This window comes from Theobroma cacao, chromosome 7 (genome assembly GCF_000208745.1).
Source record: "Theobroma cacao cultivar B97-61/B2 chromosome 7, Criollo_cocoa_genome_V2, whole genome shotgun sequence".
In the NCBI taxonomy this organism is placed as follows: domain Eukaryota; kingdom Viridiplantae; phylum Streptophyta; class Magnoliopsida; order Malvales; family Malvaceae; genus Theobroma; species Theobroma cacao.
Window position 1 is genome coordinate 3229556 of NC_030856.1, and position 20136 is coordinate 3249691.

Consider the following 20136-nt stretch of genomic DNA (forward strand, 5'->3'; position numbering starts at 1 on the left):
TCCATTTCCCTTCAGATCCTTTTCCATTTGGGTTCCTCTATTCTCTTCCAAACCTTTGCGCAACCTTGTTCTTCTATCTCTGGGGTTGCAACCCGGCATGGCCGGCTTTAGCATAAAGCCACCAAAGCCCGCCTCATAATTTTATAAGCTTCATAATTTTATGTAATATAATTAATTATATTAAATATATATAAAAATTAAAATAATTAATAAATATTTCTTAAATTAAATCTATTAAATATTTATTTTCTTTCACTTCCTACTTTCTATTAATTCTCAATTATTTATCCTTTCTCATTTATATAAAAATCAAAATAATTAATAAAATTACATATTCTGTCATTTTCTCAATTATGTATTCAATAAATTTTTATTTTTTATCATTTCTCAATTCTCATAATGCTCATAATTCTCAATTATTTTTTCTATTTTCAATGCATGTAATATGTTTTTAATGATATTCAACTAATGGTAATTTTTTTTAATTTCAATAAAAAAAACTCATTTTAAATTTTTTTCTCAATAAAAGTCTCATTTATTCGTTTTAAGCTTTTAAAAGTATTGAGCCGCCCCTGGTTACATCCCCATTCTTGCACAACCTCCATGTGCCCCCATTTTTACTTTGTAGCCCATTTTGCCATCATTTTGTCCATGAATCAGCCTATCTTTTTCATTGTCTCTCTTACCCATTGTCAAATTAAGCTTTTCTAATCCTTTCATTGCCCAGGGCTTTGCCTTACTAACTCAGGCTTGTTACCTTTCACTTGTTTATCTCTTAGGCTTGTTATTTTTGAGCCCTTATTCATTATTTGTTCCCCTATTTTCATTAGCCTCTCCTCCCTTTTATCCATTTCTCTTGCTTGACCTAAACTTCTACAAGACTCCCTCTCTTACTTGCCTTCGTCTTGGACTGTTGTCCTATCCACCTTTAACCTCTCCTTAACTTTCACGCCACTATCATTTTTTCCCATCTTTTCGTAGATCTCGAGCTCGATGCCAGTCTCCATCTCATTTCTTTTTCACTTCACTAATCTGCTTCTTTTCAAACCTGTCACCCTCACCTGCCTCATTACCTATTTCTTGTAACCTATAGATTATCTCTTTTGGAAACGTCAATTGGTAATCCTCTCCATCCATATAGTCGCTACTATCTTCTTCTGTTTGCTTTAATTCAAACGGGCCTATCATGGTCACCTTTTTTGCCTGATAGTTGCTAAACCCGATGCTGTCTTTCTCAACACGCTCCCCTTCCGTTGGCTCTTTCTTCCTTTCTTGTCCTTTGCCACCATCACCGTTGTGATCTCCACTTGCTAGGGCTTTCTCCTCTATAACTTGCAAGACCTCTTTTCCTTTCGAATAACTTTCCAACTCGCACATCCCTTCAGCCCCTACTATGCTCACCATAATGTTGTATACGTGTCCCTCAGCTTTCACGTGAACCTTGTTTGGGATAATTGCTCTGCTTCACACTTCTACTAACATGAAAGCTTGGTCAAACCCTGAACTCTTGTATGTCTCTCTATCTATCCCCACAAATTCACCCCAGCATTCACCTATAGTTTTGAATGTGTTCAAGTGCCATACCTGTAGGACCTCATTAAGCTTGACCCATACTCCTACATCTCTTTCTTGGCTTGCATTTGCCATTGGTGTTATTGACATGAACCATATCTCAAAAAACATCGTGTAACAATCCAGCATCACCTTGTTCATTAAAAATTAGAACGACTAGTGTTAGGATAATCTTGAATTGTAGTTTGATTAGGATAGTTTAATACTAATTAAACTAGTATACTTTGTTAAGATAGTTTTTAAATTTAGTTAGACTAGAATAACATATCGTAATTATATTAGGATAAGATTATTGTACTTGGCCCTATGAAAAGATCCTATGGGGTTAAAGAATAGTCATTATCTCTCGAATTTATCTGATGGTAAGAAAGATGACCTTATGAAAAAAACACATAATGCTATACTCCAAGCTTTGTCTAATGAGGTGCCAAGAGAAGTCACAGATGAAAAATTTGCTGTTGTAGTGTGGCTTAAACTCGAGAGTATTTATATGACCAAATCCTTGACAAATCGACTTTATATGAATCAATGATTTTATACTCTCAAGATATGTGAAGTTACATATGTTAATACCCACATTAATGAATTTAATAGAGTTATTCTTGATTTAAAGAATATCGATATTAAAATTAAGGATGAAAACCTAGCCCTAATTCTACTATGTTTTTTGCCTCCATCGTATGAAATCTTCGTGGATACTATGTTATATGGCCAAGACACTTTCACTTTTGAGGATGTTAGGGCATATTGAAATTCCAAGAAATTAGAGAAGAAAGTTGGTGGTATCCGGAATGAAAATCAAGCAGAAGACCTAATTGTGAATGGAGGAAAAGATAGAGAGAAAGACTTAGACAGAAAAAGTAAATCTAGAGCAAAAGGGAAAAGTTGTCAAAATTGTGGTAAAAAATGACACTTTCATCAAGATTGTACCAAATTCAAGGATGATGAAAAGATCAATAAGTTTGAGAGTACTACAAACGTGGTTGAAGATGACTTTGATACTTTTGAGGAAGCTGATAGTGTTCTTGATGAAACAATTACCCCTTCACTGTCTGGGTAGCAACCGTGCCTGGTGGTGGCGGTCAGTTGGACAACGTCATGTTGTTGGGGGAATGGGCGAGTTTGATCGAAGAGAAAAAAAACACAAACGAGTTTGGCAGTCAACTTTTTGGTGATGTTACTCTCATGCATACTTGTCAGGCAAAAATTGGTTTCGATAGAGCCTCAGTATTTTTGAATTATCTCCTAAAGTATCGTAATTTTAAATTGGATAAATTATTTTTGTTTTTCTTTCTATAAAAAAATGTGTTATATTTATATATTTGTAATACCCTTCACAAAAAAATAATAAATAAATACATAAAATAAAAATAAAAATATCACTTTATTTGATAATTGCAGATATAGCTTTAGGGTTATTAAAAAAAAAAAGAGGAAATGACCTTTTTGAAAATAGGGTAGATATATTTTAGTTGGTGTCAGATTACGTTATAACGTTTAAAAGAAAATCAGTCAGTCTTATCTTAGCACATTTAAAAAAAAAAAGTCAGTTAATCTTATCATATTTAAAATAAAAGTAATCAGTTTATCTCAACACCTTTAAAAGAAAAGGTAGAAAAGCTCAAGTCAATTTATTTCATCAAACTCAAATGATAGGCAATCATAAGAGCTTAACACTAAGGAAGAAGAAAGATAGAAAAAAGGGAAAAGTATTCAAGGGATTGTTGATTAAGGTATGTTTAGAGTTGTATTTTCATAGTGTGAGTACAAAAAGTTCTAAATTATTTGTGTTTTCTTAACTTTTTTTCAAATTTGGCACTGTTTCGGTGACTTTCCGGTTGCATGATGGCTACCAATGGAAAGTACTGAAAGGATCTTTCCAATGGTTTTTGTAACATTTTATTTGGTTTTGTGGTTTGGAAGATACAGATTTTTAAAGTTAATTGGGAACCTGATTTTCAACAGTTTTGACAATCCAATTTTGGATCACTGGAACTCCATATTCCGGTAACATTTTTAGTCTTTTTTTTAGGACTTTTGTAATATGAAATGAGATGTTTAATTTGGAATCAATGGTTCGGTTAGGGGCTTCCTGTGTTAAAAGAATTAAAACCTCAAATTAGGCTCATTGATACTGAAAACACATAAATCTGGGTATTTCTGTGATGATTTCTAGAATTTTTGCTTTCGAAACTTGAATATTTTGTGTTCTTTTTAATTTGAACAAATTTTTCTGTTGTAGTATGATATGAATACTGCAAATTGATGTTGATTTTATCACTGAAAATAATTCGGCTTAAGAGTTATAGGAGCTCAAAGTAAGTCAAATGACCATCTAGATTCTGAAAAATTTAGAAAATAAAAAATTTATTTTTAATTTTTTAAAAATTCGATTTTCATTAATATGTGGTAAATTCTGCTCTAAACTTCATAAATATTGAATTTTGATTTCTAATAAAGTTTTTTATGTCTAAAAGTATATATATTTATATTTTATAAACTTATTTCTTAAGTTAGTAAATTTTATAAAAATATCAAAATATAGAAAAAAAATTACAAACAAGATTTTTATTATGAAATTGATATTATATTTCTATTAGAAATTAAAATCTTTACTAATTTTATGATTTAAGTTTAATTCTCAATTTTATTTGATTTTTATTAACTCAAAAAAAATATTACTTTATTAATTGAAAATGTTTTTAAATTGCAATAGAGGTTGCTATATAGCTTAAGTGCTTAGGATGGTTAACAGAAAATTGCTTGTCAAATTTGTTTGCAAATACAGTTCTGATATTTATATATATTTCATGAAATATTAAGCAACTAGGAGGATTTTCTGATTTGCTGCTTGAAAGTGAAATTGACAAATCAGGTAAGTGATTGATATCTCTTCGGTGTTTTTGCATCCTATAAATTAGTCTCAATGTGAAATTGAATTTTTTATATCATGTATAATATGTTTTGTCCTATAATTTGTAAAAAAATACGGTTGAGCATGCAAAATGTATATATATAATTTTTGTATGTTAGATTTTAGAATGTGAACTTTTGCGAAATACGATTTCTGATTTTGAAATATAAAGATGAATTTTATCTAACATATGTGTATATGATTATCTTTGTAATTACATATATAAATATGTAGTTTGAAATAAATATGCTTTTGATGTGCACGATATATGTTTTGTGAAAGTGAATATTATCAATTTGTGAATTTGGATAATTAGAAAATATATTTTGTTTTGTCTCCTAGTATGGCTATATTATGATCCTGCCAATGGGGGTTAAACGTTGGCCATGTCGACATGTGTTATGTGATTAGAGATCAATCTCCTAACCGCACCATCGTTTACAGAATAGTGGTACTTGTGATATCTGTTCAGAACAGTCAATGGTTGCTTCTAATATACTTATGACCCATACCACTTGGGTTAATTATGGTTTCTGTTATGATTATGACCTATGCCATAGGGATTAAGTATGGCCATAGCATGTTATAGGAGACCATTAAAATCTATAATAATTATGAAATCATATTTTATCCGTTATTTAAAAATTTTAGAGTTAAGATAGTTCTGTTATTTGAATTAGATTACCCAAAATTCTATTTTTGATATTTATATGACAATAAAAATTTTTTGCCTAAATATTTTGTGCATATTTAATCCGGCTGGAGGGATGTTAATTACTTACTAAACTGTTGGACTCATTCCTTCCTTCACTTTTTTTTTTTATTCAGATTGTGATTTGGTCAAACACGTTGGAAACTTCGGGTAGTGAAGTTTCATAGGCTAGCATATGGTGTTAGTTTGCTTCATGATTGTTTAAATGTTATGAACCTTTTAGCTATCTTAAATTGTTATTCAGGATTTTATCTTAGTATCTTAGTTTTGAGAATTATTATACTTCATAAATATATTTGATCCATTTTAGTTAGTTGGTTAAGATATATATTTTAAGTCTTGCATGCTTGTAAGGTTATATCTTGCAGGTGTGTGGCGTCTGTTGTGCCTCAGGTTTAGGGCATGAGAATATCAACATGCGAATAACCATACAATGAATTATTGTATTACTATTCATGGATTTCGACAAATGATCACCCCGACACCAAGCAATAGTGTGCCCTACCTCATTCAATTGGCCATCGCTACAATGAATAAATGAATAGTAACTCACACGAAAAAAAGATTTTCTTTGGACTAATCAATTACAGCAGTTGTGGATGTTGTCGTTTGTTCTACTGTAGGGAATGATAGGGCTGAATTTTTCAGGTGTTTGAGAGGCTGTGAATACTGATACGAGTAACTAAATATTGAAGATTTGTGGTCAATACGCAAACCTTCATTTTGTTTCGGCATAAAACATTATCACAACATATAATTTTGATGTTATGTACTACTCCTTTAATTTGGACATTATCTAACAAAATAATTTTGATATTATGTACTACTCCTTTAATTTGGACATTATCTAACAAAATAATTTTGATATGCATGCGACCACACAAATTATAGATTTTTTTTTTTATATGTATGCAGCTGTCCAAGTCCCACCTTACTGAATTAAAGAATAACAAAAACGTGGCAGAGGGAAAGCCAACAAAATTTCTATAAATAGTACAATCTAGGGCCTTGTTGGCTCACAACCAATTCGATAAGTTACATATACTGTTTCCAACTTGCTATCTCAAGAAATGTCTTCTCTAGCTTCTTCATCACTTCCTGTTTCAACTCATGATTCCATGTCCAATGAGAATCGTCGCTCAACAAAGTTTCATCCTAGCATTTGGGGGGATCTTTTCCTTTCATTTCCTTCTAAAGTGGTACCAAGTTTATATTGTTAATTCACTAAATTAATTCCTCACTATGTAGCTAGTGTCTATGCTGATTCACGTATATGCAATTTTGTTTTTCTTTCCCTTACAATTGTGCAGAATGTGGATACTATGACTCAACTACATTACGAAGAATTGAAACAAGAAGTGAGGAGGATGCTTACGGTGCCTACAGATAATCAATTATCTCAGAAATTACGTTTAATTGATACAATCAAGCGTTTAGGCGTCAGTTACCATTTTGAAAGGGAGATAGAGGATGTATTACAAAATATTTATGATCAAGACTACAGAGATGACAATCTGGAGGTTACATCTCTTCGATTTCGATTGCTTAGAGAGCATAGCTTTAATGTTCAATGTGGTGAGTCCAATTTGATTCCCTTTACGGTTAATTTGTACATGTTAATTAAGTATATATTGATTTTATTACCTTCCCGTGATTGAGCAGAGACATTCAACAAGTTCAAAGATGACAAAGGAAACTTCAAAGTGTCCTTGAAAAGTGACGTGAAAGGCTTGCTAGAATTATACGAAGCTGCTCATATTCGTACGCATGGAGAACATATATTGGAAGAAGCACTTGCTTTCACCACCACTCATCTAGAGTCCGCAAAAACTAGCCTATGTGAGTATCCCATTTCAGTACTAGTCTCCCATGCCCAAAAACGGCCCATCCGCAAGGGATTGCAAAGGTTGGAAGCTAGGAGATTCATTTCCATATATCAAGAAGATGGTTCACATGACAAAACGTTACTGAAGTTTGCCAAGTTGGATTTCAGCTTAGTACAAAATCTGCACAAGGAAGAGCTAAGCAAGATCTCTAGGTGATTAACTCCTTAATCCATATATATGAATTGCTTTATGAATAATAAAGTACTATAGTTTTGCTAATGGTTTTATTTCAGGTGGTGGAAAGATTTAGACTTCAAGAGACAACTACCTTTCGCAAGAGATAGATTGGTTGAAGGTTACTTTTGGATATTGGGAGTGTACTTTGAGCCCCAATACTCCTTTGCTAGACAAATATTGACAAAAGCAATAGTCATGGCATCAACTATGGATGATATATATGATGCATATGGCACATTTGAAGAACTTCAACTCTTTACCAAAGCAATTGAGAGGTCAGCAATATTATAACTATATTGCAATTAACTTTTTTGATAACTTCAACATTAGAATTTGATTGAATTTCAGGTGGGATACTAACTGTATGGATCGACTCCCAGCATATATGAAATTGTTCTACAAGGCACTCTTAGACGTTTATGAAGAAATGGAGGAAGTGATGACAAAGCAAGAAAAATCATACCGTGTCAAATACGCAAAAGAAGCAGTAAATTGACACTACTCTTGTCTTCTTTAAGATTTTTTTTTACATGAAATAAATAAAGATTATAAGGACCCTAGAAGAAAACGAAGCAAGTTTTCATTTACATGCTGACAATAGACTTGAAGAATTATTAGGACCTCAAAAGCAGATAACATACCTTCTTTGGTTTTTGTCATTTTCCAGATGAAACAATTATCTCAAGCTTATTTCGTTGAGGCCAAATGGTACCATGAAAACTATGTACCCACAGTGGAGGAGTACATGACCAACGCATTAGTATCTTCTGGCTACATCATGGTTACAGTCACTTCTTTTGTTGGAATGGGAAATGTTGTGACCAAAGAGACCTTTCAATGGGCATCTAACAATCCTAGGATTGTCAGAGCTTCTTCCATAATTGCCCGCCTCATGGACGATATTGTTTCACACAAGGTAAAAAACTAAATGTTAAAATATAACATATAATTCAATCATAAATAAGACTAAAATCATGCATTTAATCAATCACACCTATATGTTTATTTAGAAATTAATTTTACTATTGCAGTTTGAGCAAGAGAGAGGGCATGTTGCATCAGCCATTGAATGCTACATGAAGCAACATGGGGTTTCAGAAGAAAAGGCATGTAATGAGTTGAACAAGCAAATTGAGAATGCTTGGAAGGATATAAATCAGGAATTGGTACGGCCACCGGCTGGGGTTCCAATGCCGGTCCTCACACGGATTCTCAATCTTGCAAGAGTGATGGATTTCCTTTATAAGGAAGGAGATGGATACACACACGTTGGAGAAGCTGTAAAGGATGGAATCACTTCATTGATGATCGATCCAATCCCAATTTGAGAAAGAATTGATGTGGAATAAATAAGAAACAAAATTATTCAAACTGCCATGAATTTAAAATCTTTTGATAGATTGTCAGAGTTTTTCAGTGTAATAAAGAATAATATATAGTGCTTTTGTGTCGTCTTATGCATGTTTATAAGTTCTAATTTCAGATGTTAAATTGTCTCGTTTAGCAAAAAAAAAACATGTTAAATTGTCTCTGCCACTATTACTCGGCCAAGCAAGAAGGCGGGTAGAGTTCAAGGGGATTTCTAAATTGGGCCTTTTGGGTTTATAGGCCAGTAAATCTGTTGGTCCAGGCATGTTTATGGACATGTGTTTCCTTGGCCCATTAACCATGATCAGAGACCAAATTTGGAGATATTTGATGAGTTATGTTGACTGGGAGACATCGGAAAAACTACAATCATGCTTTCAATAAAGTTTTTTGGATCACTGTGTTGAAAAGAATTGAATGTTGTCACTTTACAAGGAGTGATTGCACATGCTATGAATCAATTTCTTCCTGAAAATGTACTGGAACTGGCAACTGCACTAAATGCAATCTTGAAAACAAAGAGATCCCAATTCTCTCTATTAGATGTTGGATTCAGGATATACCGTTCGAACTTTTGTACAGGACCAGTGATTTCAATTCCAGTTGAAGCTAGTGGCTTGTGCTTTTAGCAAATGCTTACTGGTCAGAAATGTTTCATGAGTTAAATATTGTTAAGGATATTTTGATCAGAGTACCATACTGAATCTTCATAAAAATAGTGTTATGAATTTTTGAGTTTACTTGTTCTTTCACTTTGGCTAAGGTTCCTCGATCAGCAGCCGTGAAATAGTTTCAGCTTAAAGAAAAGATGCCCTTTTAAAGCTGCAAATGACATATTCTTATGTGAGCTTGCTTGGGATATAGATTGAAGTTGTCTATATTTGTTTCTTCTGATTCCTCCTTTTGCGTGCTTTTGAAGTTTCCTTAGACAACTTCATTTGAGACCAATTGGCTAAAAGTTATTTTCAGTGCATGCATAGACTTTTCTAACTTGAAAACAAAATGCATGTCTTCAGCTAGTCTTGTCCTGATAATAAAGCATACGGTTTTTCCATCCTTACCAAATTTAATTTCAGGCAAGACCTGCATACAAGTCGGAAGTTAGTTGTGAACTGCTATTACATAGGTCTTTCTACGTCTGGTGACTTCTAAAAAAAGCTTGGAAAACAATGGATGTTCTCTGGGCTTTCTTTATCATAAACACCATTGTACTAGTTTTCTTCTCTGGATTCTCACATGGAGTAGATATGTTGACCTCCTCTCAGTCTCTTACTGATGGCGGGAACCTTGTTTCCAAAGAAGGAAAGTTTCAACTGGGCTTCTTCAGTCCTGGAAGCTCAAAGAACCGTTACTTGGGAATTTGGTACAAGAATATCCCAGGTCAAACTGTGGTATGGGTAGCAAACAGGAGAAACCCGGTCAATGACGGGTCTGGTTTGCTAAAGATAAACAGCACAGGCAATCTTGTACTTCTCAGTCAAAGAAAAGGTGTTGTTTGGTCATCAAACTCGACGAAAGAAGCTCGAAATCCAGTAGTGCAGCTCTTAGATTCCGGAAATCTTGTCCTCAGAGAGGCAGAACAGGATGGTAACTCCGAAAGTTATTTGTGGCAAAGCTTTGATTATCCAGCTGATACATTACTACCAGAGATGAAACTTGGGTGGGACTTGAGAACTGGTCTTGATCGACGTCTGTCAGCATGGACAAGTTCAGATGATCCATCTCCTGGCGACTTCACTACAGGGATAGCGCTATACAATTACCCTGATCCTTATGGGTGGAAAGGTTCAAACAAATACTTTCGGGCAGGTCCCTGGAATGGCCTCAGGTACAGTGGTGCTCGGAAGTTAAGGCCTAGTCCAAATTTTCAGCACAACTTTCAGTTGGTGTTTCAGTTTAACTTTGTATGGAATGAAGAGGAGGTGTACAACATGTTTTACCTAAAAAATAAATCAGTGATTGCGAGGTACACTTTGAACCAAACCAACTATCAGGGTCAGCACTACATATGGAATGAAGAGAATAGCACTTGGCTGCTGTATTTATTCACACCTAGGGACTTCTGCGACTACTACGGACACTGCGGTGCGTATGGTAGTTGTGATAATTCTGAATCGCCACCATGTCAATGTTTAAAAGGTTTCAAGCCTAAGTCACCACTGTATTGGGATTCCTTGGACTTGACTCAAGGGTGTGAGCGCAATAAGCCACTAAACTGCGTGAAAGGAGATGGATTCATCAAATTTGGTGGATTGAAACTGCCAGATACGACAAATTCTTGGGTAAACAAAAGCATGAATCTCAAGGAATGCAGGGCCAAGTGCTTACAGAACTGTTCGTGTATGGCCTACACAAACACAGATATCAGGGGAGGAGGCAGTGGTTGTGCCATTTGGTTTGGTGATTTGATAGATATTACACAGCTAAAATCCGGTGGGCAGGATCTATATATTCGGATGTCTGCTTCTGAAACAGGTATGAGCTTACCTGTAGTATTTTTGTTGGGCAGCTGAGTGTTCTTGAAACTACATAACTTTTCTTATTATTTTCTAAGCCATGAACTATTTCATTGATTCAATAATTCCATGGGGTTACATAAGTTTGTAACCTTACATAGGAAAAACAGAGTTTGAGCCGTATAAACCACCCACCCTATACAACCATTGCCTGAACCCTCTGTTACAAAATAAAAGCGATGAAATAGAACCATGTCATAACTATTTTCACTTTTTTCTTTAAATTTGAAGCCAATATATGAAACAATTCCCTATCACAGTATGACTTAGAGATTTAACTATAATTTAACCACTTTTTCTAAACTATTGTTGAAACTTTCTATAGGAGCCGAAGGTGAGACTAAAATAAAGATAGCAGTGGCAATTGTCATATTCATTGTCATTTGTCTGCTTCTTGTCAGCTATTACCTGTGGAGAAGACATGCGAGGGTAAAAGGTAACAACTGCTTGCATTATTTGCCTTGAAAATTATATATTAACAGTGTCTTAGAACTTTTTCAAAGCTGTTAGGAGAGTTAGAAACTCCCCTCACTGGGAACAAAGAACTAAATTGAGAGTCTGAGACTCTGACTCTGGCGCCTAGTTCATAAATATGCTTGACCAAAATGCAGTTTGTTGTAATACAACAGTCCACATTCTAATTTCGGCACTCGTTTCTATTGATTCAGGTGGAAAAGAAAATCATGGGGTTAATGACAGGAGCAACGAAGGGGCAGAGAAAGACTCAGAACTCCAATTATTCAACCTAGCTTTAATAGCTAAAGCCACCAATGACTTCTCAACTGGCAACAAGCTAGGCGAAGGTGGTTTTGGGCCTGTATATAGGGTAACTTTGCCACATTCTAGTGAAAATAACCACTAGAACAATAACAAAGGCATTTTTTTTTCAGCATATTGTAACAATTCTGTTAGTACACTTTTACCAGGGAACTCTGGAAGATGGACAAGAAATTGCTGTGAAAAGGCTTTCGAGAAGCTCAGGACAAGGGTCAAATGAGTTCAAAAATGAAGTAGCACTTATAGCCAAACTTCAACATCGGAATCTTGTAAAGCTTCTCGGATGCTGCATGCAAGGAGAGGAAAGAATGCTGGTTTATGAATATATGCCAAACAAAAGCTTGGACTTCTTCATTTTTGGTATTGGATCCTAACCACTATAAAACAAAGGTCCTTATGACTGGTGTAAATTTATCAAAAGTATATCTTATCTATTTGCCCAATTGCCTACTTCAAAAGTTTTTTGTTGGATATTAGCTAATGTGACAACCAATACATGCCAGATAAAACAAGAAGCAAGCTATTAGACTGGTCTAAGAGATATCATATTATATGTGGTATTGCTCGGGGCCTTGTCTATCTGCATCATGATTCAAGGTTGAGGATTATACACAGAGATCTTAAAACTAGTAACATTCTTCTTGATAGTGAGATGAGCCCAAAAATTTCAGACTTCGGCCTGGCTAGGACATTTGGAGGAGACCAAACTGAGGGCAACACAAGCAGAGTTGTTGGAACATAGTGAGTGCTTTTTTTTCCATTTTCTGGTGCATGAATCTACCACTTAATCTCATTTATGTCTTTTGTTTTGACCGTTTTCTGTAGTGGTTATATGGCACCAGAATACGCATTTGATGGGCAATTTTCAGTCAAATCAGATGTTTTTAGCTTTGGAATACTGGTGTTGGAGATAATAAGTGGGATGAAAAATAGAGGGTTCTCCCAACCTAGCCAAAGCCTTAACCTTATTGGGCATGTAAGTATGAAGATTTTACTTGCCAATGTAATTGACCAAAAAATAACAAGATGTTTATAATTGGTGTCAGGCATGGAGACTCTGGAAGGAGGGTAGGCCTTTAGACTTGATGGATTCATTTTTACAAGAGTCGAGTGCTCTATCTGAAGTAGTAAGGTGCATCCAGATTGGTCTGTTATGTGTGCAATATTATCCTGAGGACAGGCCAAATATGTCATCGGTGGTTGTAATGTTAGGTAGTGAGAATGCATTATCTCAGCCCAAAGAACCTGGTTTTCTAATGAACAAAAGATCACATGATCAAACAGATTCTTCGTCAAGCATGTTTGGATCATCTTCTACCAATGATATTACTATCTCACAGTTGGAGGCTCGATAGAAACCTCGTTCTGCCATTGTCCCATAATTGTTGTACCTCATATTCTAAGTCCATATAAGCCTATCTATTTCTTGGATCTTTTTAATCTCTGATTACTTCTTGTAACTTCAGAAGTTAGATCTTGTTAATATGTTCAACACCCTTCATATTCAATTTGCACATAGGATTTACAAAAATCAGCTAAAAATTCTGCTGGAGATACACACCCACTCATATTGACTTTGACTTCAAAAGCAGTCACTAAGTATTTATTGAGATAAGGAAATCTCAACAGCCTTTTCCTGTGACAGAAAAGTGCATTTACTTGCACTGAGTTTGAAAGTTCCAATGAAACCTAAGATACTTACTAGCATAAACGAACTATTCCATAGGATCTTTATAACCCAACAAAGTGTCAATTTCCATGATGTTTTTGAAACAAAGATTTTGCATATTCAATTTTCAGTTCAAGCTCTGTACCAAAAATTGGAGTAGAAATTAGACAAGGCGTTTGCCAGGTGGTTTGAGCTAATTCAGCCAAAACAGTAAAGGATCTGATACCTTTTCTTTTAATAGAATGGGTTGATTAATTCATCTGTCCTGACTCCCGTTATTTCCATGGTTTCTCTGGATTAGACATATTTACTACTCCATCTGTCTCATATATGATCTGCAGACATTACAAGCAAGAATTGAACAATATTTAATTGATTATTTTTTCTTTTTCACACGGTTGGCAGCTCAACCAGGTGGAATTTTGCGTATGATATTAAAATTGTGCCCTGAGGCCCATGCAATTGGATAGTGAAGTCTTTAAGCTAATTAGTAGCCTGTCAAATACTTTAATTTAAGTTGTTACCCAAAAAATGGGGAAAGTGGTGGGAGTTAGTGGACGTCAATTTGTCATAACAGATGATATGAAAAGTCCCGGTCAACATTGAGGAAGGTTTCTCAGAAATTGCTTTCTACCCAAACAATTGCTATCCTAGGACTTCAAATATCCATACAACTGAAATATCCAATCATGTGGTACCCTGCATGTATTTTGCAAGCAAAATGCTTCAGATAGAAGCTATCCTTTCTTTTATATATATAGTTATGAGTACTTATTAATTGCCTCATGTTGTTCTTCAAACCTTCCCATGAACTAATTGATCAAATATGAAGCTAAGGCTGCTCATAAATATAATCAGCTAAGGCCTGTCAGAAATATTTGGGAAAGAAATGTCATTGTGACCAGGGATGAAGTTAGCCAATTTTTATTGGAGGGTAAAAAATGAAGAGGAATAAAAGATAAAGGTTAAAAATTTTAAAAATTAATATATTGAATTTAACCAACAATTTCTTCAAGATTGAGGTCAGATGGTTTGATGGCTCATGTGTAAGAGAATTATTTGAACAATTTACCTCTTTTTCTTTTAAAGAATTTATCAATTGTTTTTAACTTACTCATACTTAAACAAATCTAAAAGAATTGATGCAATCAATATCTAATATTTTTGTTTTATTTCTATTTAAATTTAAAATACTAAATATAAAACTATAATACTTAAAGTATAAAAAGTTAAATGCCATATATAAGATTTCATACAATGATTAAATATATAAATAGTTAAATAATATAAATAGAAAGAAAAAAATTTACCTCTTTTTAATTTCACACGATGGTGGTGAGTGGTCATGTCCTTCTTGATCCAAACTCACAAACTCATAATCTTCTTTTAAATAATGAAGTGATTTTAATGTTGAGTTATAGAGAAGAGAGTAAAGTAAAAATAAAAAAACAGAAGAAAATAGAAACAGAAAAATAAAGAGAGAGAAAGAGGTGAAGGGATACATAAGAATTAAGATACAATTGAGTTGGGCTTGTGGGTCAATTTATTATTTATTATTTGCATTAATTATTAAATAACAAAATTAATTTGAAGAGATCATTTAAAATACATATAAAAAATAAAAAATTTTAAAAATTTTGTTTATGTGGGAAGAGATCTGACTATCTATGTGGTACAGGTTTAGGAAGATTGGATTGTGCTCGTCGTTGGTTTTTTGAGTTTGATGGCGGGCTTTTGCTTTTGTGTTCGGTAGCAAGCTGTGTATTTTCTTTTGATCTTTCCCATGGCAGTTCCTTTGTGCCAGGTAAAGTCTTCTACTTAACAGGCTAAAGACTTAATATAACATACTGGTACTCGAAGAATAAAACTTATTTGCTTTTCAAAAAATATATATAATAAATAAAAAATTTTAAAAATTTTTTGAAGATACATTACCCTCCGCCCTTGATTGTGACTATAGCAGTTAGCATCGAGTCGATGATATCTATGAGTGGAGGATTAATGTATTAAATGAATTAATGGGTTAAAAGTGTGAGAGGATTGGATGCTGAATTATTTGAGTGTTTGATGTGTAATTTTGACTGTTTGGGAGATTCAAAATTCCAAAATTGTTTCTTATATTACTCCTTATATCATTAAGACTATAAAATGGAAAGAATGGAGTTAATAGAGATATGGATCGATGAGGGACTCATTGATAAACTAGAGACTAGACAAGCAATGCATGACATAGGCCCTAGTATTTTAAGCAAGCCTGAAATTAATTGTTTGTTTGAGAGAGCTACAGTTAATTATGACTTCCTAGGGAAAAGTTAGGATGAGCTTTCATGGTAAAAACTACCTAGTGAGCATGAATGGAGGATTAGTTTTGAAAAGGCTCTGCACTCTTGCTGCTTACTATTTTCCTTGGTGTGTGGTTCATAATGTATACGTTGGTGACTCGTAGGTACAGAGGGTTCTGACAAGATTTTCTCATGGGATAAGCTTGGCCGATGCAGCAGTGCTGGAAGTATTTAGCTATCTCCTTTATCAAAAGAGATAAATGAAGACCAGAGCTCAACTGTGGCTTTGTTTGAGGAGGCAGTTTTGGATTCACAGGCCAAGTGTGCTGCTCTTGTTACTGAATTGTCTAACTCAGAATTTTATGAGGAGAATCTTACTAATATTCAAGAACTGAGAAGAAACTGGATAGTATGCAGAGTTCACTGGTGCAATTGCAGGGTCAAATGTGATTAGCTATTTGCTTTTCATTCTTTGTTGTAAAATTTGGGGACAGAAAGCATCCCAGTTATACAGTTTATTCATTCTTTTCTGTATATAGTACAAATATATAAATACATGTCAACATTTCCCAAGTTTTAGTTGTTATCAATAACTTTTGCGATACTGGTGATGACCTTTTATTCATCAGATTATATCTGGATTTGTAATTTTTATTACAACCTATGATTGATAGGGCTGGTTTTAAAGGTACTTTCCTTGGTGTGGCAGTTGATGGGCCTCCAGCCAACGGGGTGACCTTATTAACACCAAATCTAGTAAGTGAAATCAATGTAAAAGAATAAATTTGGAAATATTTGATGGGTGATGAGGTTGGAATGATTGGAGCATGTGGAATGGGTGGCATAGGGAAACTACCATTATGAAGCATATCAATAATCAATTGTTGAAGGATAATCAATTTGATCAAGTGATATGGGCCACCGTATCAAAAGAATTGAATATTTTCAAATTGCAAGAAGATATTGCAAATTCTTTGAAACATGCTCTTCCAACGGATGTATTGCAATGAGCAGCAATGTTAAAAGATATTTTAGAGGAAAAGAGCTATGTGCTGATTTTAGATGATGTTTGGAAATGGCTTTCTCTATTGGAAGTGGGAATCTTTGAACCAACATTAGGTATGGGGAGGAAAGTAGCATTCACTAGTAGATCAATTGAGGTTTGTAAATCTATGGGTTGCAAGGTGGTGGTTGAAGTGCAACTGCTTTCAAAAAGTAAGTCCATGAACTTATTCTTAGATCATGTGGGGCATTGAGTTGTACAAGATCAAAATTTAAATAACATTGTCCACAAAATTGTTGAGCAATGTGGTGGTTTACCACTTAGTATTGTCACAATAGCCGGGAGCATGAAGGGGTTAGATAAAATTTATGAGTGGAGGAATGCATTAATTGAATTAGATGAGCATGTGTAAAGTGTGAAAAGATTGGATATCGAAATATTTGAGCATTTGAAGTTCAGTTATGACCATTTGAAGGATCCAAAAATTCAAAATTGTTTTTTATATTGCTTTTTTATATCTTGAAGATTCTAGGATTGAAAGGGTTCAATTAATTGAAAATTGGATAGATGAAGGACTCCTTGACAACTTAGGGACTAGAGAATTAATGCATAACAGAGGCCATACCATTTTAAATAAGCTTAAAAATAATTTCTTGTTAGAGAGGGTTACAACTGATGATTTGGAGAAAGGCGTTAAGATGCATGATGTTTTGAGGGACATGGCTTACTATATTAAAGGTCATCAATTCATGGTAAAAGATGGTATGCAATTAGAGGAGCTGCCAAGTGAGGAGGAATGGACAGTGAGTGTTGAGAAGGTTTCCTTAATGCAAAATCCAAGGCAAGAGCTAATATTAGAAATTCCTTCGCACATATCCCCTAAATGCCCTCATTTGTCAACCTTGCTATCGCAAAACTGTGGCTTAAGAAGAATTCTAGAAGTTTTCTTTAAGCACATGTCTAGGTTCAAAGTTCTAAATATTTCTCGTGATTATGAGATTGAGGATCTACCCAATTCCATCTCTAACTTGGAAAATCTCAATGCCTTGATACTTTCTTATTATAAGATGTTAAAATATGCGCCTTCATTGGCAAAGCTCAGAGCATTGAGAAAGTTGGACATTTCCTATACAGAAATTGAAGAGGTTCCTCATGGTATAGAAAAGTTAGAAAACCTTAGATATCTTGATCCAAGGGGGAATCTAGTGGAAATACTAGTAGGAATATTACCGATGATGTCCCATATCCAATGCTTAATAGGAGATTGGCTGCATCAAAGGGGAGAAGAAGTAGGCAAATTGAGGAAGCTTGAGTTTGTTTCATGTATGTTTTGTGACATGCAAGAGTTCAAGAAATATGGAGAGTCTATACAAGGTAAATGGCCTACAAATTTCATTTTAAAGTGGGATTATATGGATTTCTTTTTGGTCAAACAAAGGTTCTAATTTTCAAGGAAGTTAAAAAAGAGGTAAGATTGGGGGAATGCAAGACAGAGTGGTGTGATGATATAGTGCTCCCAAATGACCTTCATACTTTAATGATTTGAAATGTTTATGCAATATTCCTTTGTTTCGTAAGGAATTGACTTGAAGTATTGTTCTATTGAGGAGTGTGAAGGGATAAAATGTGTGGTTGACTTGTCATTATTGTCTTCCCACGCACTTCACAACATTGAGGACCTAGAACTATTTTACTTGCCAAACTTGTGTGAAGTTGTGAGAGCAGGTGTAGCAGTTGAAATTGAATCTACCTCTCATGCTCCAACACCACTTGCCATCTCTCTTCTCTTAAACAATTCCATATGAGTTATTGTTCGAGGGTGTGGAAGTTGTTTCCAATCAAGCTGTTGAAGAGTCTCTATAACTTAGAGATAATTTCCATTCAATTTTGTGAAGAAAAGGAGGAAATAATAGCATCAGAAGAAAATCACAAAGAAGAAGGAACAACATTTATTCTTCCCAAATTAAAATAATTTCAATTTGGCCACTTATCAAAATTGAAAAGCATTTGTAGTAGTGGACTTATGATTCCTGCAGATTCTCTCCAATTTCTTCAAATAGTTGTATGTCTAGAAGTAAAGAGGATCCCTTTGTCTCTTCCCTTTGTAGACACCCTAAAAATATATATATATATACAATAAATAATAAAATAAACAAAAATATAAAAAGTTATATTAAAAAATTAAAAAAAATTAAAAAAAAAAAAAAGGGGGATGGCTGGGCGTACGCCCAGCCATCCCTTCGCCATCCTTTCCCCCACCCACTACGCAGGATGGGGGGTTCTGGCCACCAACTCCCTGGTGCCAGAACCCCATCGCAGGGTTGTCCAAATTTTTGGACAACCCGGCTCTTTAAAGGCTACCTGCAAAGAACAAAAAAAAAGATAACAAAAAACAAAAAAAAAATCTTAGATCTACTAGCAGCTACCTAGCTACACAAAATAAAAAAAAATCAAAAAAATCAAAAGGGAGGAGCCAAAAATCGAATCGGGGTTTCAACGGGGGATTCGGCTTGAGGGAGAAAGATCGGTGAGCGGTGAAGGGAGGTTTGGATCAGTGGAGTGCCGATCACCGGCGTGAGAAAGCCTAAACCCGTTTCGGTCATCTCCGACCGAAGGCAAAAGGGGTGCCCGATCCGTCGATCGGAAGGGAAGAGGGTTTCAAGAGAGGGTGCGAGGAAGCCGGCGAGAGATTCGAGGGAAGAGAAGACGGGACGCCGGCTCTAGCAAAGAAAGGAGGCTTTTTCTAGAGAGAAGGGAGAGGGTGCAACTAGAGAAAGAAAATGAAATCTGAAAATGAGAGGAAAGGTCAAAAATGGGATTTATATACTCGAGTTTAAGGTCTAAACGGCGTCGTTTCAGTGGAGTGAAGAATTCAAAAGGTCGACGCCTAAATGATGTCGTTTGAGGGAGTCCCCAAAGTCCAAAACGGTGCGTTTAGGAGAGGGCCAGACGGACCAAGGAAACAGGCTTGGGAGACCTCTATGCAGCCCAGACAACTTGGGTCATCTTTCTAGCCCAAGCAAGGTGAGGCCTTACCCGTTTCTTGTGGATTTGGGCTTATTGTTTTGGACTTATCTAGTTTATTTAATTATTTGCTTAGTTTTAATAAAAATATATAAATAATAACAAAAAATATTAATATTATAAATATATTTGGAGGCTTGCAAAATAATAATAATAATTCATGATGCAAATGTATATATATATATATATTATATTATATTTTTTAAAAAAAAATAAAAAAATAAAAAAATAAATAA

General features: G+C 34.6%; 2 protein-coding genes and 1 pseudogene across 3 annotated transcripts; all 3 read left to right on the plus strand.

Annotated features, from left to right (window-relative positions):
• Window positions 6244–8632, plus strand: LOC18593711 ((+)-delta-cadinene synthase isozyme A). The gene is made up of 7 exons (XM_018124464.1): window positions 6244–6397; window positions 6509–6773; window positions 6861–7236; window positions 7318–7536; window positions 7610–7748; window positions 7929–8177; window positions 8293–8632. The coding sequence occupies exons 1-7, from the start codon at window positions 6269–6271 to the stop codon at window positions 8587–8589; spliced, it is 1674 nt and encodes a 557-aa protein (XP_017979953.1). The 5' UTR covers window positions 6244–6268; the 3' UTR covers window positions 8590–8632.
• On the plus strand, window positions 9580–13364 carry LOC18593712 (G-type lectin S-receptor-like serine/threonine-protein kinase At4g27290). 2 transcript variants are annotated; one of them, XM_007021062.2, is made up of 7 exons: window positions 9580–11104; window positions 11471–11581; window positions 11814–11971; window positions 12072–12282; window positions 12426–12663; window positions 12748–12898; window positions 12969–13364. In XM_007021062.2, exons 1-7 carry the CDS (start codon window positions 9799–9801, stop codon window positions 13275–13277), a joined length of 2484 nt encoding a protein of 827 aa, XP_007021124.2. In that variant the 5' UTR covers window positions 9580–9798; the 3' UTR covers window positions 13278–13364. The 2 variants fall into 2 exon arrangements, with proteins under 2 accessions (XP_007021124.2, XP_017979946.1); XM_018124457.1 differs by lacking the exons at window positions 9580–11104; window positions 11471–11581; window positions 11814–11971; window positions 12072–12282 and having other exon boundaries at window positions 12425–12479; window positions 12571–12663.
• Window positions 16537–18681, plus strand: LOC18593713 (annotated as a pseudogene).